The 22702-nt window shown below is 61.7% G+C and overlaps 2 protein-coding genes across 2 annotated transcripts in view; one reads left to right on the top strand and one right to left on the bottom strand.

The window, feature by feature from the left end:
• Positions 1-8952, top strand: part of Tspear (thrombospondin type laminin G domain and EAR repeats) — a 103350-nt gene extending 94398 nt beyond the window's left edge. Inside the window, exons 10-12 of the mRNA XM_058577229.1 lie at positions 4232-4419; positions 5744-5845; positions 8390-8952. Of these exons, the coding sequence (XP_058433212.1) occupies positions 4232-4419; positions 5744-5845; positions 8390-8543 (444 nt within the window). The 3' untranslated portion in view covers positions 8544-8952. The remainder of the gene's footprint in view (positions 1-4231; positions 4420-5743; positions 5846-8389) is intronic.
• A 10092-nt stretch (positions 8953-19044) lies between these two features.
• Lrrc3 (leucine rich repeat containing 3) lies at positions 19045-21499 on the bottom strand. The gene is made up of 2 exons (XM_046439017.2): positions 21254-21499; positions 19045-20898 (listed from the first exon to the last, which is right to left on the bottom strand). Exon 2 carries the CDS (start codon positions 20767-20769, stop codon positions 19996-19998), a length of 774 nt encoding a protein of 257 aa, XP_046294973.1. The 5' UTR covers positions 20770-20898; positions 21254-21499; the 3' UTR covers positions 19045-19995.
• Positions 21500-22702: the final 1203 nt, after the last annotated feature.

The raw sequence follows: 22702 nt of genomic DNA, 5'->3' as shown, positions 1-22702 counted from the left end.
CGGGGACGTAAGGCAGAGCAGGTCCTGTCCTGGGAGGCCAGGCCCGTGGCAGGAGCATCCTTTCCCCAGAACACGATGCAGCGTGGTCTGAGTGTCCAGCCTGATCATCCCAACACGTGTGCGTACTCATGAACCACCGGCGCCCCTGCGGCCCTTCTCCCCGCCCCGGCAGTCCTGCTGACCCCAACCGACAGCCGTTCTGAAGGCTGCACTCAGTGGCCTCGCAGGGGTCTTGGGCGCTGTCCCGGGGACACGTTTCTGCTGGTGTGAGCGCTGTGCCTGGGGCGCTGCCCAGCCTCCCTGGGCGGCTTCCCACTCTCACCTCCAGGGAACGGCCAGGCGCGTTCTCACCCAGCTCTCTGCGCCACGGTCCTTTCCTTGGAGGCGAAAGCCCCGGAGTGGGGCTCGGGGTCAGAAGCCAGGTGTGGGAGAGCTGGCTGCTGCGTCCTTCCCAGCGTCGGCCTCGCGGACGGTCACAGGAGAGCCTGGGGCGAGCGACACCTCCGTGTGCATTTGAGCTGCACTTACCTGGTGACACCAATTCTGAGCACATTTTTGTGTGCTGTCCCTCCGAGGTTTGTTGTCCCCACTTAACCCTCTCTTGCCTCTCCATGATGACGGTGAGGGTTCCGTGTGTCGGGGAGACAGCCCTGTGTCACACGCGTGCTTTCCTGCCTGCCTTCTGTTGCCCGTCTCGGTTTAGTGGCTGTTTAACTCATCACTGTTTTGAATCGTCACCATGCCACGTCATGAGCCGTGCAGCGCCTACCAGTGACATTTCCCCCGTCCACTGTGCTGTGTGTCCTCTGAGGTCACAGGCGCCACACTGGCCAGACAGTCCCCTCGAGCAGCGAGGGCCTTTCTCTTGCGTGCCAACACCTCCGGTGCTCTCTCCCACCTTTTCCAAGATTCCAATCTCCACCTGGTGTCACTTTTCCTCAACACGAGTGATTCCCTCAGTGTTCCTGCGGGTCAGGTCTGCTGCAGTCACTTCTGTCCCCTCATCTGAAGAGCTCTTGTCTCCCCGTCTCTGAGGCTTATTCACCTGGCTGCAGAATTCCAGGTCCTCGCTTTATCCTCAGTCACTCTGACGATGTCTTCCTGCTGCCTCCAGCTCCGGCGTCCCCCCGTGGGGAGCTGGGTCCCTGGAGCTCTGCGTCCCCCGTGGGGATCTGGGTCCCTGGAGCTCTGTGTCCCCCGTGGGGAGCTGGTCCCTGGAGCTCTGTGTCCCCCGTGGGGATCTGGTCCCTGGAGCTCTGTGTCCCCCGTGGGGATCTGGTCCCTGGAGCTCTGTGTCCCCCGTGGGGATCTGGTCCCTGGAGCTCTGTGTCCCCCGTGGGGATCTGGTCCCTGGAGCTCTGTGTCCCCCGTGGGGATCTGGTCCCTGGAGCTCTGTGTCCCCCGTGGGGAGCTGGTCCCTGGAGCTCTGTGTCCCCCGTGGGGATCTGGGTCCCTGGAGCTCTGTGTCCCCCGTGGGGATCTGGGTCCCTGGAGCTCTGTGTCCCCCGTGGGGAGCTGGGTGCCCTCGAGCTCTGTGTCCCCCGTGGGGAGCTGGGTGCCCTCGAGCTCTGTGTCCCCCGTGAGGAGCTGTGTCCCTGGAGCTCTGTGTCCCCCGTGAGGAGCTGTGTCCCTGGAGCTCTGTGTCCCCCGTGAGGAGCTGTGTCCCTGGAGCTCTGTGTCCCCCGTGGGGATCTGTGTCCCTGGAGCTCTGTGTCCCCCGTGGGGATCTGGGTCCCTGGAGCTCTGTGTCCCCCGTGGGGAGCTGGGTCCCTGGAGCTCTGTGTCCCCCGTGGGGATCTGTGTCCCTGGAGCTCTGTGTCCCCCGTGGGGATCTGGTCCCTGGAGCTCTGTGTCCCCCGTGGGGAGCTGGTCCCTGGAGCTCTGTGTCCCCCGTGGGGAGCTGGTCCCTGGAGCTCTGTGTCCCCCGTGGGGATCTGGTCCCTGGAGCTCTGTGTCCCCCGTGGGGATCTGGTCCCTGGAGCTCTGTGTCCCCCGTGGGGATCTGGTCCCTGGAGCTCTGTGTCCCCCGTGGGGATCTGGTCCCTGGAGCTCTGTGTCCCCCGTGGGGAGCTGGTCCCTGGAGCTCTGTGTCCCCCGTGGGGATCTGGTCCCTGGAGCTCTGTGTCCCCCGTGGGGAGCTGGTCCCTGGAGCTCTGTGTCCCCCGTGGGGAGCTGGTCCCTGGAGCTCTGTGTCCCCCGTGGGGAGCTGGTCCCTGGAGCTCTGTGTCCCCCTTGGGGAGCTGGTCCCTGGAGCTCTGTGTCCCCCGTGGGGAGCTGGTCCCTGGAGCTCTGTGTCCCCCGTGGGGATCTGGTCCCTGGAGCTCTGTGTCCCCCGTGGGGAGCTGGTCTCTGGAGCTCTGTGTCCCTCGTGGGGAGCTGGGTGCCATTTCTATCATTGTCCCCTCTCTGTCCTTTTTCTCTGGCTGCTTCTCTGTCCCCAGGGGTCTGAGCGGGTGGCACAGGGCTTTTGTTTCCCTTCTGCTCAGGGTTCCTGCTCGGCCTCGGCCATCACTTTCTGTATTTTCTGTCCCTCTCCCGTCCCCCTCATTGGGTGACTCTGGCACTGCACACCACAGCGGGCCCCGGGCCTGGCCTTTCTCTCCTGTGCTGGTCAGTGCTCTGGATCGTCTGTGATTGGCTCCCTCTCCGCTCGGTTGTCAGGGCGGCGCTGGCCCCACAGGAGGTGTGGGACTGCAGTGCCCAGTCCTCCCGCCGCAGGACTTCCAGGGCCCTTCTCAGAGCCTTCGCAGCTCTGGGCGTTTCTGTCTTGTTCCCGCCACGTCCTCCCTGTGGGTTCTTGTCATGTCACTGTGACGTCCCCAGCCGGCTCCACGTTTGACTGAGGGTCCCACGTTCTGTTGGATCCACACCCTGCGCGTCAGGCCCGTCCCTCGTGTGCTGGGCATGGTGACTGGGTGGCGACGTGCGTTCTGTTTTCCTCCTCTCGGGAGTGTCCGGCACCCTTCTAGCACAACTCTCCCTTCCTGGTCGAGCGCCTGGCCTCTGGGGGCTCGGCCCCAGGCCCGGCTTCTATGAGTTTGACTCAGTTCTGCTGCAGCCCAGGGTGGTCTGTGGTCCGGGCATGTCCTGCTCCCGGGGGGCAGCCCTTCCGTGGCTTCAGTGGGAATATCCTGATGTCTTCCAATCCTCTGTCTTGCTGTGGTCAGGCCCCAGCACCACCTCCCGGGTCCAGGCAGCAGCTGACAGTGTGGCCTCCCCGCCGTGGCTCAGCCCTGGCTCCTGGGACTTTGTCACCTGCAGTTCGGGAGGTGGACGTTTGAGAGGCACTGAAGGCCATCGGGGCTCTCTGCCTGTGCGTGTCCCCTCCTGGAGCGCCCTTCAGGCCCTCGGGGTGCGGATCCCACTCCAGGTGGTCAGAGATGTGGTCCCACCTCTGCCTGCTGCGGCGCCCTCTGGAGGCTGGGGACGGGGTGGGCTTCTTGGGGACACCGTGCAGTCTGTCCAGTCACCAGCGGGAGGGCCAGTGGAACACAGGCCTCTCCACCAGGACCAGAAGGGGGGTCAAAGAGAAAAAGCAACGGTTTCAGTCTCAGCGAAGCCTGCACTTCCCGGCCTCCTCAGCCCCTGGCACAGAGGGCCCAGCCACACTCACCCTTCTGCCGATTAGGAGCTGAGACAGCAGTCCCCAGAGAGCGTGTGCACCCCCGTGGCCACACCCTGCACGAGCCGCTGCCACGTTCCTGCCCATCCCCACCCCTGTGCCACCCTCCTGGGCAATGCCCGACAGGGCGGCTGCCTGCTGCGCCTCTGGCCCTCCCTCTGCGGGGCTCAGACCCTGGCAGGGCTCCTCAGGCCCCTCCCACTCTGCACCACCCCTTATCCACGCACCCTTCTCATGGGCCACGTGGAACCGGCTCCGGCAAAGACCTGGCTCCCCCTCCACCTGCCCCTCGAGGGGACAAGTGACGTGGGAGCAGCACAGAGACAGCAGGCTCTGTCTGTAGGGTCAGCAGAATTCCATACACATCCCCGACCGGGGACAGGAAGCTCCAGGTGTTAGGAGGGACTAGAGGGATGGGAGCCCTGCCTGGGAAGGGGGTGTGGGCCTCGGGGGTGCATCTGCCCCGGGTCCGTGCAGGAGTGTGGCCTCGAGGCTGCCACCTAGGGACACCTGTGAGTGGCACTGGGCATGGTGGGTGGCTTGCTGGGGTCTGTCTGGGCAGTGCCCAGGCTCACTGGCCCTGCTGTGCTGGCCGCTGCTCTGTGCTAGACCCTCGGGGCTGCGGACTGGGAAGTCTTCCGCATCGGGGACAGGCTCTTCCTCGCCGTCGCCAACAGTCACAGCTACGACGTGGGAATGCAGCTGCGCAACGATTCCTACACCATCAACTCCGTCATCTACGAGCTGAACGTCACCGCCCAGGCCTTTGTCAAGTTCCAGGACATCCCCACCTGCAGGTACTGGGTGGGCTCACCTGCCCTCTGCTTGGGCACACTGGCTGCAGCAAGCCACCCTGCTGGGCCTGGCATCCGTTCCAAGGCCGACACTGCATGGAGCGCAATTTCTCTGCACGTTTGTGGTTTGGCCCTGTGCGGAGGAGCCCGGGGCAGGTCTGTGCCCCTCTGGGGAGGAGGTAGCGGTTCCTCCACGAGGAGCCGTGGCTGGTCTGCTTGCCACAAGCAGGAGGCCCCAGGCCGCTCAGTGGCTCCCGAAGCTGCCCCTCTATCCACAACGGCAGGTGCCCTCCCCCGTGTCGGCGCCCTGCCCAGCAACTGCAGGAAACAGAGGCTTGTTGAGGCAGGAGTGAGGCTGGCGGTGTGGACGGGGTCAGTGTGGCCACCTGGTGCTGGGCCCAGTCCAGCTTGCTCTGCAGGGCACTGAGGCCTGCGCAGTGCCCCCTGCGGCCCCAGAGCTGAGCAGCTGTAGCCAGCCCAGGCTGGACCTGGGGAGGGACTTCTAAGTCTTGCTTGAAAACGTGGCTGAGTCTGCATCATTCAGACCCCAGAACAGAGGGCTTCGTCCCTCACGTTTAAAACCAGAACCCCGCCAGTGTCGGCCCCAGAGGGAGCAGGGCCTCCCCAGCTTTCCTCAACGTCTGAGTCCTTCAGGGAGCACTGTCAGGCCCCTCCTGAGGCCAGCCTGTCCCACCCTGGAGACACAGCGAGCACATTTAGGAAAGGAAATCCGAGACCCACTCTTCGGAGGAAGACAAAGGAGGTGCCAGGGGTCCTGGGTCCAGCGCCAGCCACGAGCTCACCATGCATCACGGTGGAAACGGAGTGTGTGGAAGGGACACCCCAGGCCCCTGACAGTGTCGCTCCCAGAAACAGGCAGGCAAAGAAGGACTCTCCCTTTATGCCCACCACAGTCAATCGTTGATTTACAAGGTGCACAATGTCACCTTACTGATGGCTCAAGTATTCTTTAATGAAAAAAGAAAACCAGTCCTCAGAATAGAATGAGAACTAGCGGTGGCACCTGGTTCAGACCCAGGAAGGAGCTGCCTGTGGCCTCCTGGGTCACCGTGGCTCCAGCAGCAGAGCAGGGCCCAGGAGCCACACCTCTGTGCCTGGAAGCCAGGCTGTTCATCAAGGCCTCCTGCTGAGAGAGAGGTTCAGAGCAACGCACACCTTAGACACTTGGGGCACGTTTAGAGTGAAGCCAGCGTGGGAATGAGTGGCAGCAGGAATGGGTCAGGGGCGAGGCGGTCACGCATGGCCATGCCAGGCGGCCTCGGCTCCGGGCATCCGGTCTCAGCCCTCACCCCCACTGTCTCCACAGCGCCCTGGACTGGGAGTTCTTCTCCGTGGGAGAAGATCACTTCCTGGTGGTCGCCAACTCCTTCGATGGAGAATCCTTCTCAGTGAACAGTATTATCTACAGGTAAGGGCCAGCCGAGGGCAGCCTCCTTCTCCCCACTCGCCTTCCCCTGCAGATGGCCACCAGCTCAGCAGGGCCAGGCCATGGGGAGTGTTTCCCAGTGCCTCAGCTGGTGCTGGGCCGTGCCTGCTGGGAGCCGGCTGGGCCACGGCCCGATGCTGACTGACCACTGGAGGTGCAGCAGGTGGGCTGCTGGTGGGAGTTCCTGGAGTCCAGCTTTCCTCCGGCAGACTCCGGAGCGGAACTGTTCCACGTCTTCTAGGTGTTTTCACTGATTTAAGTGTAATGAGTGGGGACTGTGTCACTCCCAGATGTTTAGCAGTGTTTGTGACCATCACTGACCAAGTTATCAATCCCAGAGTTTTTCTTAAGAGGACTAGGAGATATAATCACATCGGAGAATAAGGGCTTCTCTGCCCCTTGGATTCTGAGGCTTCTGTGGTGTTCTTAACTAGTAGAACGTTCCAGAACGGTCCTGTAGCAGCAGTAGTGGTCAGCAGCCCTGCCCCCACCTCTCAAGTTCACGTGGGACCTCACGGCCACCAGCCACCGACAGGATGCTGCCTTGGGCAGGTCTGAGCCGCTGGCTCCTTGGGGTTGGCTTCTGCTGCTCTGTTCACGTAACAATGTACGAAGACAGAGCTCCCCGTGTCTCTGTGACTGTTGCCACTGGAGTGGGTGTCACCCTGTATCACCTTCCCTAGGTCCCAGGTGCTATATCTAAGCTTTCCGCATCCAGAATAGGAAACGCGACTGGGCTTTGGTTTCCCTGGGGACTCCCCTTATCCACACACAGACGCACTGCCGCAGGCGCAGCACGGGGCCAGGGCCGTTTGGAAAACACGCTTCTCTGTGTTTCGTGAGGACCTTAAATGGGTCAGGTGGCTCCCAGGCCTGGCACCTTTTCAACCGTGTCTCAGAGACTCTCCAGGCTCCCTGCTTATTGGCCTGTCCAGGGCTCCGTCATCTGTGTTTCACAGGGGAGAAAATCATCAATTTTCTCAGAATTTCAAACTTACTGCAGTAGACTCTCAACACACTCAAGCAATTTGACAATGCATGTGGAAGAAAAAGTTTTTAGAGATGGCCAAGAAATTTCTGAAAAAGAACAGTGCAGGAGGGAACTACAGGGGTGGAACAGGGTGGTCCTTGCTAAAAATGGACACCTGATGGTGGGCTGGGGTGGCTCGGGGGGCGCCTGCCTCCGGGCCTGAGCCCGCTGCATCCCTGCACCACAACATCAGTGAGGGAAGATTTAAAAAGGGGTGCGGAGGTCACAGTCCAGAGGGCCAATGGTTGGTCGTCCCTTAGTGTGACCTGTGTTCAGCAGAAGAAAGGGCACACTGTTCTGTTTGCTTTGGGTTCTGCAGATTGAACCCAGGGGCCTTAACTGCTGAGCCACATCCCCAGCCCTTTTCTATACTTTTTATTTAGAGACAGGGTCTCGCTGAGTTGCTTAGGGCCTTGCTGAGGCTAACTTTGAACTCGTGATCCTCCTGCCTCAGCCTCCCGAGCTGCTGGGATGACAGGCGTGACCATGGCGCCCAGCGGGATGCGTTGTTTAATAAAATGATTCTGTGTTATTTTCCATCCAGCTGGCAGAAAACGAAGCTAACCCTAGTTCCTACCCATATACAAAAGCAAATCTTAGCTGAATTAAACATCCAAGTGTAAAAATACAACAAGAAAATGTAAGGCTTTGCTCAGCCTCCAAGTGAGGGAGAGGGCGGCTGGCCGCTCACACACAGAGCTCCTGTGGGAGAGACCACCAGGGGCCAGGACGGAGCCGACCCGCAGACCTGAGAGGAAGCGGGAGGAGAAAGGGTTAGAATCGGGGACATGGGAGGCTGTGAGCAGCGATCTCGGATGACTGGGACCCGAGTAAACCTGTGGGAAGTGACCTGCTCTCAGACATGACCCTGTGCGTTTACGGGAAGTGATCCAGGAAAACATCAAGACTGAAGCCACATGTGCCCTTGACCTAGGAGCCCGCCTGGGGACTCCATCCTGCGGGACGAGGCCACCTTGCACAGACACATCTCTGTGAGGGCCTGGCTGGGGCCTGCTCACACCTGGGCGGGGGCTGCCTGACCGGGGCTGCGGGCAGGGCTCCCAGGGCCTAGAGCACGGGCGGTGCTGTGTGGGGTGTCTCAGGGCCGGTGGGGGCAGCACGCACCCCACTGTCAAGGTGACCCCACAGCTGCACCCCTTGGAGCCGCCAGGATTCCTGACTGTCCTCCGCAGGTTTCAGGGTGCGTGGGGCAGGGTCCTGGGGGGTAGGAGGGAGCTGTGGGATCCTCTAGGGGCCGCGTCCCCTCTGGGCCTCAGTTTCCCACTTTCTCAAGATGAGAACCTCCCCCCCACACCCAGGAGCCCTCTAGGTTCAGCAGAGGCTCGTCACACCGCCACACGTGGCCGGGGAGGTGGGGGACTCGAGCACGTCTGGAGGCGAGCTGGTGACCGGGTGGTCAGGAGTGTGGGGCAGGAGGCTGCCGCTCACCCAGAGCAGCCCACCCACACTGGCCAGGCTGACGCCGTCCCCCACAGGTGGCAGGGCTACGAGGGCTTCGTGGCTGTGCACAGCCTCCCCACCTTCGGCTGCAGGGACTGGGAGACCTTCGACACCTCGGCCGGCTCCTACCTCATCTACTCCAGCGCCAAGGAGCCCCTGTCCAGGGTCCTGCGGCTGAGGACCACCTGAAGGACGGCGTGCAGAGCAGGGTGGCAGGCAGCCCAGGCAGCTGGCTGGCGGCAGGCGAGACGTGGCCCCTCTGTGCCTCTCTGAGCAGGGCTGTCCACCCGGCAGGTGGCCCTGCAGAGCTGCGTTCCTGGTGACCACTGGCCATGTTCCAGATGACCAGGCGTCCTTCAGGCTAAGGCCCAGGGCTGTCCCCTGGTGCTCCCAGCCTGGTCCAGCAGGGATTCTGCCATAAAGGAACAATTGTACCAAGTTTTACCTCAAACACAACAGGGCCCCTGTGTGTCCCTGGCCTGGGCCTCCCCCTGGTGCGTCCCTGGCCTCCGGACAGTCTCCCCCATGCAGTCCTCACGTGCATCGGGATGGACACCTATTTATTGTGTTGTAATTGTGGAAATATATTTATATTGCTCTTTACAAAAAGCACGGCGGTGTCTCTGTGCTTCTTTCGCGGACCCGACTCTGAGTAATGGGGCCCAGGCAAGGCCCTTGGTCACCAGAGCAGGCAGAGCTGCCCCTTCCCCAGAGAGCCCTGGCCCTGGCCCCGGTTTACCCACAAGTGCATCGGGCTCACCTGAGCTCAGAATCCCAAGGCCACGCCCGGCAGGTGTCCCTCCCTTCCCCAGGCCCCCAGCATGGAGACTGGACAGCCTTCCTGGCTGCACCCCAGGCAACCACCCCCTCGTCCCTCAGGGGCCAGTGTTCCGTAGATGGCCTCAGAGGCCTCCCTGGGCTAGGGCTGGCTCACTCCTTCCCACACCTAACGCCCCGACCCTATTCCGGCATGGAGAACTTCTACCTCCCTGGATGGTCATTGAGAGGGACGTAAGACCCACCCTGGAGCCCCGAGGAGGTCAGCAGGAAGGGGGTTGCCACTGAGCAAGTCCCTGGGTTTGGAAGTGCTCCGGCCAGACCTTTGAGGGGCGGCCCTGTGGGCCCACACACGGTGGAGACGCAGGTCCTGGGGATGGGAAAGGCGCAGCAGTCCAGGGAGGGGAGGGCGCGGGCGTGCAAGGCCCGCCGTGTCCTCACCAGCCTGCCGAGAGCAGACACCCAGGGGCCCCTGCGACTGGGTGACAGGGCTGTGACGGGGATGCTCAGGGCCACGCTCCAGGGCCACGCTTCTTTGACAACCGCTTAGCTGTCTTATTCTGGAAGTTCCGAATGGTCTTGGAATGAGGGGAGTTTGTTGGCTTGAATTTCCAGGCAGGTACCTGGGTGTTTCTTTATTATTATTCTCTGAATCTAAACATTCTTGTGCATCTGTGAAGCCGTCCAATACGGAGATCTGACAGGAGAGCACAATTGACAAATCAGAAAACGCACTCTCTCTCGAGGAAACCTACTCATAGTCTGTCCAAATACAAAAGCCAGGAACCAGGGCCCAGGTGTGATCCAAGTCCCCAGATTAAACCTGTGGAAACGGTTTGGCCCCTTAGAACAGGCCGTGAGAGCCCTGCGGGAGGGAAGTCCAGGAACTGTTATAGAGATTGACGCCGAACCCCTGTCACTCACGCGCAGGGGCTGGTGGGGCCGCCAGCATCACCGCCCTGTCACTCACGCGCAGGGGCTGGGGAGACTAAGACCTCTGACAGTGGGCCTTGGTCAGGGAGAGGGCTGGGGGAGGCCGCTGCTCTCAGTGGAGAAGTGAGTTAGGTTGGACCCTTGAAGGAGAGGCTGACTAGTTGGGGAGGGGTCTTACTGTCCAGCAGCCGTCACAGAGGTCCTGCCCCTGGGAAGCCCAGTGTGGGGACTGAAGGACGCGGCCTCTCCTTCTCCTTTGACCACAGCTTGTGGAGCCTGGACACTGGCTTCTCATGCCAGAACTGGAGTGAAGACACCAGCAGGGTCCACCAGGAAACCGGGGAGAGCTGGGGGGGCAGTGGCCTCTGGCTGCCCACTGGGGCTCCGCTTCCAGGTGCAGTGAAGCCAGGCTCTGGAAAAGCCCAGGCGCTCTCACAGCCCTCGACACCCTCTGCCCAGCGGCATGGGGTGAGATCCGCATCTGGCTCCTGCCGCCAGGGCCCGGGCTGGAGGCCGCTGGGCTGCCTCCCTGGGCAGCACCAACACCCGCAGGTGCATGCGAGAAACCCCAGGGGCCAGGAGTGTGGGAGGCCATCCCATAGTCACCTCCCTGGCTGGGTGAGAGGCGCTTAGACACAGCGGTGTCAGAGCCTTGCCCACCCTGTCCCAGGTCCAGGGCTTGTCTGGGCAGAGGCGTGCCTGGCCACTGACCCAAAGACCCAATCGTCACCCCTGACCTTGGGATGCTGCCCCCCCTTAACCTTCACTGGATGGGATTTTCCCCAGAATTTTTTGTTCCCCAATAAAAGCCCACTCCCTGGCGTGCGCTCTCTCTCTCTCTCTCTCTCTCTCTCTCTCTCTCTCTCTCGCTGGCCTCTTCTGTGAACCTCGCCACAGTGTTAGGTGGCTGGAGGCGGGACCTAGGAGGAGCCGTCCTGGAGCTGGTTAAAGGTCATGAGAGTCTGTCTCTTTAATTTGAAACTCCCTAGCAGTTTCTCACGATTCCAACCTTCTTTCATGAAGCCAGCGCGGGTCGCGGGCTAAAGGAGGACCCTGGCAGGACGTGGAGGAGCCCCACAGTGTCCCCACCCCAGCCAGGCCCTCTGCAGTCCCTGCACCCCTGGACCTGCACGTCCCTGCTATGGCCACCCTGCGGCCTGGCCCTGGGCCTAGCTCCATGCCACGTGGGCCACTCCCCATGCTGCTTCGGCTGTACCAAGAGTGGTCACCGTAAATCGGCTGTGATTGTCAGACAGCCCTGCTGCCCGACAGGGGTGGACAGCAAGCCACACCTCTTTGGGTCGGCCTGGGGTTTCTGATTTTAACTGGGCCTAGACAGGCCTGGATGGCCAACAGTGTTGAGAGCCACAACCAAGTCAGGATGGCGCCTGGCATTTTGCCAGAAGGAGTGGTTGAGGGGTAGCGCCAGCGAGCCATTGGGATGATGATGGTTAAGTTAAGCTGTGCATAATTATTGGGATGATGGCTGATTGCTGTAACTGGATGATGCTGGATTGGGGCAAGCTGTGTATTCAGTTGTGTATGTGGACCTCTGCTGTCCGGCAGTGGGGCGGCTCCTGCTACTTCGGTGCCCACTACTTTTGAGTTCTCGTGGATTTCCCCTTGAGTTCCCGTTGTAACTTCTCCCCTGATAGCCCTTCCTCCTCTAAACTTTTTTCCCTTGTCTAACTCGAGAGACTTCCTCTTTTCCTTGATATAGGATGTCTTCTCCTAGACTAAGCAAACAAGATTGTACCAACATCCACAATGGTAATGTGCCAACTGGCAGAGTTCCTGGGCTTTCCTTTTCTATCCTTTTTAAATCTTCACCATGATGGTTCCATTGTGATATATTTACCACCCCTCTTTAATGAACCATGGGCTACACCTTTGTATCGTCTTAACGTATGCCCTAACTGTTCTTGATTTTACTGAGATGCCTCCTTCCTCTAGCAATTTACTTAACACCCTTTTGGTATGGTTTTCACTGATTTTTAGTTCCATATTTCTGCTATAAAGATAACGCAACCCAACAAGATAACACAAAACAAAACAGAACAAAAATTTGTTGTATCAGTTTTTCTATTTTCTTGACATGTATATCCGTGGTCTATCTCTATCTCTTCCTCAGGGGTGAACAACTTCAAACCTTGAGCCAACCACTTTCCCCAGTTTGCCTGAGAAAGTTCTAGGGACAGGCAGCTTGAAACAAAAACAAAACAAATCGAAACAAGAACACATTGTTTTTTGAAATGGTCACCCATTCTCTCACCTTCCCTCAGGGGCCAGCAATTTCACTTACCCCCAAGCTTCAGGCGATCCCCGTACGGGCCACCAAATGCCGAAGTCTGGCTGTGCACAATTAACTGGGAGGTCACGAGCCACTTGTAGATTCAAGCAGGAACAAACTTTATTCCAGAACCCACACGAACTCCACGGGAACTCAACGGGAACTCCGCGAGAACTCAAAAGTAGAAGGCACCTGAGGTAGCAGGAGCCGCCTTATTGCCGGACAGCAGAGGTCCACATACACAACTGAATACACAGCTTGCCTCAATCCAGCATCATCCAGTTACAGCAATCAGCCATCATCCCAATAATTATGCACAGCTTAACTTAACCATCATCATCCCAATGGCTCGCTGGCGCTACCCCTCAACCACTCCTTCTGGCAAAATGCCAGGTGCCATCCTGACTTGGTTGTGGCTCTCAACACAACAGGAGAGGGACAAGGGGAGGAAGAGCAGAGGAGGTGGGGCTGTGAGGCAGGCGGGCTTGGGCAGGGAGCAGACTGCAGGGCAGGGCTCAGTCCTCGTGGGGCTAAAACCCAGAAATGCCTTCAGAGGTGGGCTGCCACACAGAGAGAGGGGAGTCCCCCAGCACCCCCAGAACCTACCTCCACACTGTGATGGTCAATTCATGTGCCACTTGGAGGGTGCTTTTGAGTACGGTTAATTTGTAAATCTGTGCACTTTGTAAGTAGATCGGTGGGCCTCACCCATTCAGCTGAAGGCTTGACTGGAACAAGAAGGGGGTTCTCCAGCCAACAGCCTCGGCACATCTGTGCCGTCCCCTCTCCTGGTCTCCTGCTGCCAGTCCACACTGCAGTTTGCACTCAGCGGCCTCCATAACCACGAGAGCCGATTGCTTGATAAATCTCTCCACACAGCCAGTGGCTGTTTCCTTGAGAGCTCGGCTCTGATGGGTTCAAGACCCAAACAGGCAAAAGTGCCCGGGTTGGAATCAGGACGGCTGGAGTCCAGTTCCACCTGCCACTTCTGGACCTGAGCCTGTGCCATCGTGACCTCTGCCTGTCACACTGTGCTGAGCCAAGTGGCACTGGAAGGACACCACAGCCCTGGACCAGGCTGGCACCCACAGCTGCCCAGCCGGCCACCGTGCTGCAGCGGCTCCCAGGAGGGCCCTCCTCCTGGGGCGCCCTCCTCCTGGGGTGCCCACGGCTGTGCCAGCACACAGGGCACAGGCTTCGACGGGAACCGGGGACACAAGCCAGTCTGGGGCAGTGCCTGAGGAGGGGCCTGCTCAGAGAAGGTGGCTCAGCCTCAGGAGAACCCTGCAGCCACCAGGCAGGGTGTGGGAGGGAGCCCAGGTCCGTGGCCAGGCCCTCCGGGGCTGTGATCCTGTGATCTCAAGTTTATTTCTGGTTTTCCCAAGGGCCCTTTTCTTTGCACCTTTGATCTTATTGATTTATGAACAGGATTCTGTACTGCGCGGGTCTTAGGTGTGCACAGCCAGCGCGGTCCCCAGGCCAGGTGTCCTGTGTCACTACCCCCTGGCACCCCTCCAGCCAGTCCCGCCCCCACCGCCACTCCAACCTGGCCTCTGACTCCCGCAGGCTGCAGCCAGGTAGGTGTCTCTCCTTGCTGTGGACTGTCACAAACACCCGGTTTGTCCCCACCCTCCTGCCCACCGACCCGGCTGCTTCCTGGGCAGCTGGAGTGTCGTGGAGACGTTTCTGTGTGGACGCAGGTTTCCTTTCCTGGTGACCATCTCCAGCAGGAAAGGTGGCTGCAGGTGGGCGCTCAGCCTGGTCGGGAGCTGCAGGCCGCAGAGCCAGGGCCATCTCCGGGGCCTCCCATCTCACAGTCAGCTCTCAAAATGAAGGTCCAGCGATGTGCTGCCCTGGGCTGCTCCAGGGGGCAACAGGAGCCCGAGGGATCAGGTCCCAGCAGCTCTGGGGGTCACAGGAAGGGTGAAGGGCGGGGGAGGCAGAGTGAAGGGGCTGAAGGCCGGAGCGGTCGGGAGGAGCCAGCGTCCTCCAGGGGCATTACCCAAGCCTGCTCGGCCAGCCTCCTCACCGTGAGGACGACAGGCGACAGGCAGCAGGCGTCCCAGCCTTGGTGGCAACCCCTGCGATGCTGCAGCTGAGGGCCACACAGATGTGCTACCTGAGAGCTCTGGAGGGTAGCACCAGGCCAAAATCCCCTGTCCTTGGGCTGTCCCTTCTCCAGGGAGACCATCCCTGCCCCCTCTGGCTTCTGGGGCCACCGTCAGGGTCAGGCAGTTGCTGTTCACCACGCTGCATGTCCCTGGCCCACCCCTGCCTCCCTCCTCCCTGGGTATCAGTCTGGCCATGGCGCTGGGCTTCCGGATGTCCAGGACACCCCACGCCCCACAGTCGGTGACGGGCCACGTGAGGAAACACTGTGCAGGTTCTGGGTGTCTGAATGTGGACATCTTTGGGGACCACCAACCTGCTGATGGCACCCAGGGCTCTGGACGCCTTCCCCCACCATCATGTGGGACAGCCGAGCCCCTTGTCACATCCCCAACTCAAGTCGACACCCAGCCCCAGTGGGACGCAGTTGGAGGCGCACCTTAAGGAGGCGAGTAAGGCTAAGGGGTCATGGGACTGGCCCTGACCCAGCACAGGTGTCTTCCAAGAGGAGGAAGAGACCCAGATCCCCTCCCTCACGTCCAGTTCCTGTGACTTCCAGACCAGCTGGCTCTGAGTCACAGTGATGCCCCAGTGACCCCTAGGGAAGGACCTGGGATTGCGTACCATCCTGAGTAGCTGGGTCCAGCCACCTGGCCAGTGGCTTCAGTGAGACCCACAAGCACCAGGGAGCCTGCAGAAGCTGTTTGGCTGACCAGAGAGCCATCTTCTGGCCAGCACCTGACCCTGTGCAGCCTGTCCCCACGTGCCCTGGAGTGTGGACTGCCCTGGGGCTGGAGCCTCCCCCACAGCTGAGCATGTGCGTGGGGTGCCAAGGGCTCCAAGTGGGGGAGGGAGAGCTCCTGTCCCTGGGGGGGCCTGTCCAGCTTCCCCTGGCAGAGAGCGGAGCCCTGGTGGGGTCTGGCTGTGCACAGACCGCAGGGCCCCTGGGGCAGGTCCAGTAAGGAGGTGAGCCCTGCCCAGAGACACCGGCCAGGCCCCTCACCAGCCACCTCCAAGTCTGAGTGTGTAAGTGGCCTGCAGGTGGAGCAAGCCACCCTGCCTCGGGGCCCGTGCTCAGCCTCCCCCCATAAGGCTTGGCCGCCAACGTGGCCTCCAGAATCAGAGTCTCTCCCTGGCTGGCCTGTGGGCACCACCAGCCACGCTGTCCCGTCCTGGCTGCTTCTCTGTCCCCTGCCTTGGTGGCCCTTCCCTTGAATGCCCTGTCTGTCCACGGGCAGCTGGCTCTCGGGTGGGCTTGTGGCCCCAGCACTTCTGCGCAGAATGCCAGGGAGGGTGCATCAGCCTGATGACCTCAGCTGGGCCTGAAGCCTCACATGTACAAGTCCAGTGGCCAGCAGCACCCAGCAGTGCCCAGGTGTCCACTCCCTTTCCAGCTAGCATCGTTGCCATGGTTACAGATTCAGACACCGGCACTGGACTCTGAATGTGAGGCAGCCCTGCCTCTGGCCATTGTGGTATGGATGGGCGGTGGCCCTGGCTCTGCTCGGCTTGTGAGCCGGCCACAGGCTGTTCCTCCATCTGGTTCCTTTTTGTTTTGACAACACCCCGAGGCCCAGGTCCCCGAGTGAGAAAGTCCAGGCCCAGTGTCAGACGCGGACTCCGGCCCAGCGCTGCCCTAAACAAGCTGCCTTCTGAGCCTGTCATTCCTCGGTGCAGGCCCCAGAACCCTGTGTGTGCTCTGAAGATAGGTGGTGGCTGCTGGCGCCAGCACCCTGTGCAAGCCAACCAAGACGCCCCAGAGAGCAGGCTGGTCCACGGGACCCGCGGGGGCTGCGAGTCCCAACAGGGCTGCGAGGGTTTGCTGTCCCCGTGGCCTCCTCTGCCTGCACCTTCCAGAGAAGCTCAGCGTCCTGCCAACGCTAGCCAGCTCTGCCCTGGGCTCCCACCCAGAGGCCTTCCTCCAGGTGCCAGCCTGGCACTCAGGGAGCCTCGGGCCCAGACGATGTCTCCCACCTGTGCTGGGCATGGCAGAGGGGCCCTGAGAGGCTCGGAGAGGCGAGCCGTGCCATGGCCGTCCTCCACGTGCGGCCAGGAGCACAAGCCACCGGCCGCAGGCAGCCCCGGAAGTCAGACAGGCAGGAAGCCGATTCTGAGGGCAGGGCCGGGGGCCCGACTGGGCAGCGGCCTGAGGGACAGAGGAAGCTCTGCGGAGGCAGCTGCTGGGCGTTCAGGGGAAGGGAGAGGAGCACACGCCATGGAGGGTGTGCTGTGCGGGAGCAGTTAGGGGCCACATGAGTGTGCGTGTGAGCACATGTGCACATGCGTGCAGAGTGCCACGAGTGACCACGCGTGCAGAGTGCCATGTGTGACCACATGTCAGCGTGCTTGTTTGGAGCACATATAGGGGAAGTGCGTGGGGGGGGCACGAGTGAGCATGCGTGTGTGTCTGGTGGCTGAGGATCCTGGGAGCCACGTGCCCTGCTCCTCCCAAACCACGGACCTCGGGGGTCAGTCTGGCTGGCGGCAGTGACACGAAACCCCAAGGTCAGCTGGACATGCATTCCCTGGCGCTGACCCCAAGAGCTGAGATTCAGCTGCAGTGTCCAGGCGGCTGCAGAGCAGCATGGGTCCATGCCGGCTGCGTGGGCAGAGCCCCCAGGCGGAGGCTGCGGTGGCCTGCTGTGCTGCCTAGCAATGCCCCACCAGCTCAGTGGCCCAGGCGAGGCAGACTCTGTGTCTTAGAACCCCGGGGTCAGGGGCCAGGCCCATCTCCCCCAGTCAGCACCGAGGCCTCAGCAGGGCTGGCTCCTGGCGGCTCTGGGGAGAATCCTCGCCTGCCTTCCCAGGGTCCAGGGGCAGGCAGAGCCGGCTGACGGCCCGGGCTCCATCTCCAAGGACAGCCACGGCTGCGCCCATGTCAGGGTAAGGAGAGTCCACGGCTCTCTCGCTGGGGGTCACCCTGCACTGGTGTCTGGTGGCCCCATAGCCCTGTCCTGCTCTGGGTCCCTGCAGCCTGGTGGCCCCATGGCCCTGCCCCAACCCTGCTCTTGACTACTGCCCAAGGGCCTGAGCGGTGGTGATTCAGGAGACACTCGACCCAGACTGGGAGGTGGCCACACAGACAGGCCCCGCAGCCTGTGTGGCAAACATCCGGCAACCTCCCGGGTAGGAGGGTTTACAGCATCTGACGGTCTCCATGGTCAGCATCCAAATACCTGATGAGGTCAACTGGCTCACAAAATTCCTACAAGTTTAACGATGGTTGTCAGGAGCCATATTTAACAATCAGCTGTCATGAGCTGGTCAGAGGTGACACCAGCCTGCTCTGTCCCAGGTCTGCCAGCTCCCGGTGCTGCGGTGGCCGAGAGGCCCGGCACGGGGCTGAGCCCAGACAGCAGGACCCACACCAGCCGCAGTGAGCAGAGAGCCTTCTGAGGGTCCCTAGGAAACCTGCAGCCAGGACCCCACTTTAGACTTAGCTCAGGAGCCATCCCCAGACCCCGCCTGTCGGCACCCTGACCCCTCCCAGGTAGCCCTCAGGTGTCAGGCAGGGCCAGCTGAGGGCAGGACAGAAAGCGGCGAGGGCCAGCTGAGGGGCCTGGGAGGTGGGCTTACCCTGCCAGCCCCTGCCACATGGGCAGAGCCGCCCACTGCATCCACCCAGGTGTGCACCCAGAGCACACCTGTGCCCCTGGTGGGGCCTCCCTGACCTCGCTGGGCAGGAGAAGTCAGTGAGGGTGGGGAGGAAGGGCCGCTCACGCAGTGAGTGGACGTACCCCTGTGGCCTGTCACCTCAAGGGCACCCATGTCCCCCCAAGTCTGCGTCACAGACTCTAGGCCCCACAGGTGAGAGGGTCCCAGGAGGGGAGGGGGCAGGGGAGGCAGAGAGAAGTGTGGGGGCTGTGGGGAGCAGGGGGTCTTCCGTGCGGGACCGCTGGGGTCTTCCTCAGAGAAGCCTTGCTCTCTGGGCCCGTGAGAGCAGGGAACCCGACAGGCCAGGAAGGTGGGACTCTGCAGGGACCCGGCTCTGGGCCCCTACACAGAGGAGGGCCTCGGTCCAGCTGCCCTGAGCCGGGGCGTACAGGAGCTCCGCAGCCCTGCAGCAAGGGGACCAGGCCCTGGACGGTGCCCAGCAGTCGGGCAGGGAGGGAAGGAGCCCCCGCCACGCGCCTCCTGGAGAGCTAGACGCAGGCCTCCGCTGCAGACAGCCGCGCTCACGGCCAGCCCTGACGGCTTCACTCTGCACCCCACAGGTGGCAGCCGCGACGCCCCACCCCTCACCCACCCTCCCTGGTGCTCTCCAGCCCTGGTTCCCGGGACAGAGGCTCCCAGGCCCAGGTCCCTCTGCCAACAGAGCAGATGACAGGTCACACGGCTGGGCACACCGCGGCTGCAAAGCAAGGTGGCTGAGCTGCGTGGACGCGGTGGCGCGAATCCCAGGCCACCTCAGAGGCTCATGCCTCACTGCGGGCCACAGGGTGCCTGCCAAATAAAATCCCCCCAACTTCTAGTTGTTTCTAAACTTTTTCTTGATGAGACATCTACCCTTCAAAGAATAATGAATTCACACTTATTTGCTCAACCCTGAAGTAGCTTGAAATCCAAACGCTCATACAAAAAGGCAATAAAAAGTAAAACTGTAATCAGGTGGAGGAAACATGGACCCTGAACATGAAACAGTGTCAGTAAGAAAACTGAGCAATCACTGAGCTTTAAGACTCCTGGCAGCAAAGTTGATAAGAGAAAGTTCCCATTTCAGGGAAAAAGAAGTGTCCCACTGACGGGCCTCCAACACAAAACTTCCCTCTGCTGTCCCTGGAAAAGACTGTTTAGATATCAGTGACTAGAAAAGCAAGGCACAGTAGTGACCTGAGTTGACAGGCCCCTGCCAACCCGGCACAGGTGGAGAGGCAGGAAGCAGGGTAGGCCGTATTGGTTGGCTGCCCCTTGAGAATCTAGGCTGGGCCTTTCTCAGGTTTCCCTCTGTGTCTGCCCCTCTGGATGGGTGGGAATTCTGGCACAAGAGTTCTCCGACCCTCTGAGAACAAGTTAGTGTGAACTGTGCATCCCACTGACCTGCCTAGAACACCCTGGCCTCCAGGACGGGGCTCGGCTGGAATGTGCCCAGGGCCCTAGTTCAACTGAGGCAACTGGCCGGGCAGTGGAGACCTGGGTGCCCTGGTACCCTCGAGAGCTGAACTGCACCCCCTCCCAGCCAGAACCCGCCCTCCCCTGTGGGCCCACGGGTGCATCCTGCAGCCCACGTGAGAAAGGCTGGCGGAGTGGAAGGAATGTGGAATGTCACCTCGGGCAGCTGGGGCTCGGGTCCCAAGGGAGCAAGCCTGGCCGTGTGGTCACAGGAAGTCATTCACCCCAAACCTCAGTGTCCTTGCCATCAAGTGGTCCACTGCTGACGCAAGGCTCTGCGATGACAGGTACACACAGATGCTGTCTCCAGACGGATGCACTATACGCGAGTGCCATGACACCACCTCACTGGGGACACCAGAAGCACACGTGGTCTCCACCTGCTACAAAAGCCACTGAGGGTGGGCCTGCCTAGGGTGGGCGCTAGGGGGCAGAGCTGACAGGGTCCTTGGAGACGGGGGCACTGGGCAGGGACTTGAGGTACTCGAGGTGCCTCCGGGCGTCCTCCTGGTTGTGACGCACGTAGTACACAATGTACGTGATCACCATGGCAAACCAGCCAAACATGGTGACCAGCATGGCCACGTCGGTGGTCTTGTGGTGGGTGCTGCAGAAGCTGACGCCCGAGTCCAGTACCTGGATCAGAGGCTTCCCCACGAACTCCTCCTGAGCGGAGGTGTGGCAGGCGATCTCATCCACTGAGTCGGGGTCCAGCTTCAGCTCCCACAGGGCCTCCTGCAGAGCACACTCACAGTGCAGTGGGTTGTGAGACAGGCGGATCTTGGCGCTCAGCTTGCCCAGGGCATCCTTCGGAATCCTCCGGATGCCATTGTGGGACAGGTCCAGCAGCCGCAGGCCCCCAGCCAGGCCAGAGAAAGCCGTGGGGCCGATGGTCTCGATGGCATTGTGGGACAGGTCCAGCTCTCTCAGCTGCTGCAAGTGCTGGAAGGCTCCGTTGGGGATTCGCGAGATTTTGTTGGCATCCAGCTTCAGGAGCACGGCCTCAGTTGGGATGTCCCTGGGGATCTCCTGCAGGCCCCTGGCACTGCAGTGGACAGCCACAGCCCCTGCATGGTCAGGGCACTGGCAGGCTTGTGGGCAGGAAGCACTCAAGTGCAGGCAGAAGAGGAGGAAGAGGCAGGACCCATGGGAGGGGGCCAGCAGACACCAGGGGCTCCATCTGCTTCTAGGGCCCATCCTGCCACGGCCTGGGACAAGTAGCTCCTCTGCTTTTGGCCTGAGGACCCCTGCCCTTTCCACTGTGCAAGAATCACCACGTGCACAAACTCTTCTTCCTCACCAGGAAGAGCAGTGGCACCACGAATTCTGAAAAATAACAAGAGAAATGGGTGAGAGAAGGGACAACAATCAGCCCTGTCCACTAGGGTCCAGCTGGGAATGGGCCACACCCTGAGGGAGAGGCTGGCACAGAAAAAGGAGGCATCTGGGGCCCGCCACACCCCCTTAAACACACCTGGTCTATAATTTTCTTCTGAAGTCTTCCAGTACCACCCAGAGGGGCATCTCAGGTCAAGGAGGTGGCTAGTGCTGACCGCTGGCTGACAGCAGACCCCAGGGCCAAGTGGTCAGAGAACCCGGCGGGCATGCAGCCCTGGCCACCCACCCACTGCTGGGGACCTGAGGTGGGGCAGACACCCGCCTTCCCCTGCAGGCTGGTCACCTTGAGTTGGGCGAGCTGGGCGGAGGGCTTCCTTCCGGATCAGCAGCACCAGGTCAGGCCCGGCAGATGGCGGCGGGTGAGCGCGCCTGGCAGAGGGGGCCAGCCGCCTGTCGCCGACACCTGCTGTGACACCTTAAAGTCGGCGGTCACAGAGCTTCTCTCGCCGGCCCTGAAGGGGCGGCTGCCCGCTCCGGCGCAGGGGAGAGGAGGGGGGAGCCGGCCCGGCCGCGCGGCGGGAGTGGCGGGCGGCGGGCGCGGACGCGGACCCGGCGGGACGCAGGACTGGGGCCGTGCGGGGCGGGGGGCTTTACCTGGGGGCCGCGGCCAGCCGCGCTGTCACGCCGCTGCGGCCGCCGGAGCCGACCAGGCGCCACGCCCCGCGCCGCGGCGACCCCACTCGGGTGCCCACGCCCGCCCGCGGCTGGCAGGGGAGGCGGGGCGGGGCGGGGCCTGATGGCAGGGGCGGGGCCGGGGGAGGGCTCGGTGACGGAAGGGCAGGGCGGGGGCGGGGTCTGGCCTTGAGGGGCGGGGCCTGCGAGGCACCGCGTTAGTGGGCGGGCGGAGGGCGGGGCCTGGACTGTGGGCGTGGCTCTGGGCTGTCCTGGGGCGGGGCTTCCGATAAAGCGGGCCAGCAGTTCAGGACCAAGCCTCTGCAGGTGGGGGCGTGGCCTGCCGGTAGGGCGGGGCTTCAGAGGTTAGGCCCCGCCCCTAAACAGGTCCGCTAGGCTGGGCTCTGGTGGGTCTCCTCCTGGCCTGACCCTGCTCCCGCTGGATCCGGGCGAGCCTCCCGCAGTGTCCCTGTCCTGCGTGGAGATCGGAGGCTAGATCTTTGCCCATTTAGGTCCCACAGACCCCAGGGCCCAGCTTCTTTCCCAGGGCTTAGGAGGAGGGCCTGGAGGGTTGAGGCGGGCTCAGGGCCTGGGCCACCGGGGTTTTAAGGCAGCTTCGTTGGGGCGTCGGTGACATACAGCGAACAGCGGACTGAGATGTGATAGGTTTCGGCATCTTCTGCACACCCGTGAACCATCACCACGCCACGCAGACACCCTAAAGTTTCCGTCACCAGGCAAGCACCCATCTGCTTTCCCTGCAGAGGAGCCTGCGTGCGCCACGACTCACCTCAGTGCCATCAGGGGGCCTGCACCTCTGTCTGGCTTTCCTCCCTCGGGGTAGTTGTAATCTGTGCCATTGGGCTTACCGATCCACATTCCTCCCAGGGCGACAGTCCTACCCCGTGTGTCACACCAACGTGCATGTCAACTCCCTTGGCCAGCCCTTGGGGTGTGTCTGCTTTGGGGCTCTTAGAGAAAAGTGCTGTGAGCGTTGAGTAGGCGTCTTCGGACAAATGCTTGTGTTTCTCTTGGGTGAAGCCTAGAAGTGAGTGGCCTGGTCATGTGTACGCTTAACTCTTTAAGACACTGCCAAAGCCACCTGTGGTTTGCAGTCCCA

The sequence above is a fragment of the Marmota monax genome, unplaced genomic scaffold, assembly GCF_021218885.2.
Source record: "Marmota monax isolate L192 unplaced genomic scaffold, Marmota_monax_Labrador192_F-V1.1 WCK01_AAM20220418_F8-fsc00125, whole genome shotgun sequence".
Lineage (NCBI taxonomy): Eukaryota > Metazoa > Chordata > Mammalia > Rodentia > Sciuridae > Marmota > Marmota monax.
The sequence above is the reverse complement of the archived record's forward strand: the minus strand, read 5'-3'. Positions and strand labels throughout refer to the sequence as shown.

What these genes read in the sequence shown, in the direction of transcription:
- Lrrc3 (XM_046439017.2), bottom strand. Translation starts at nt 20,769, where the DNA reads ATGGGCCCTAGAAGCAGATGGAGCCCCTGGTGTCTGCTGGCCCCCTCC.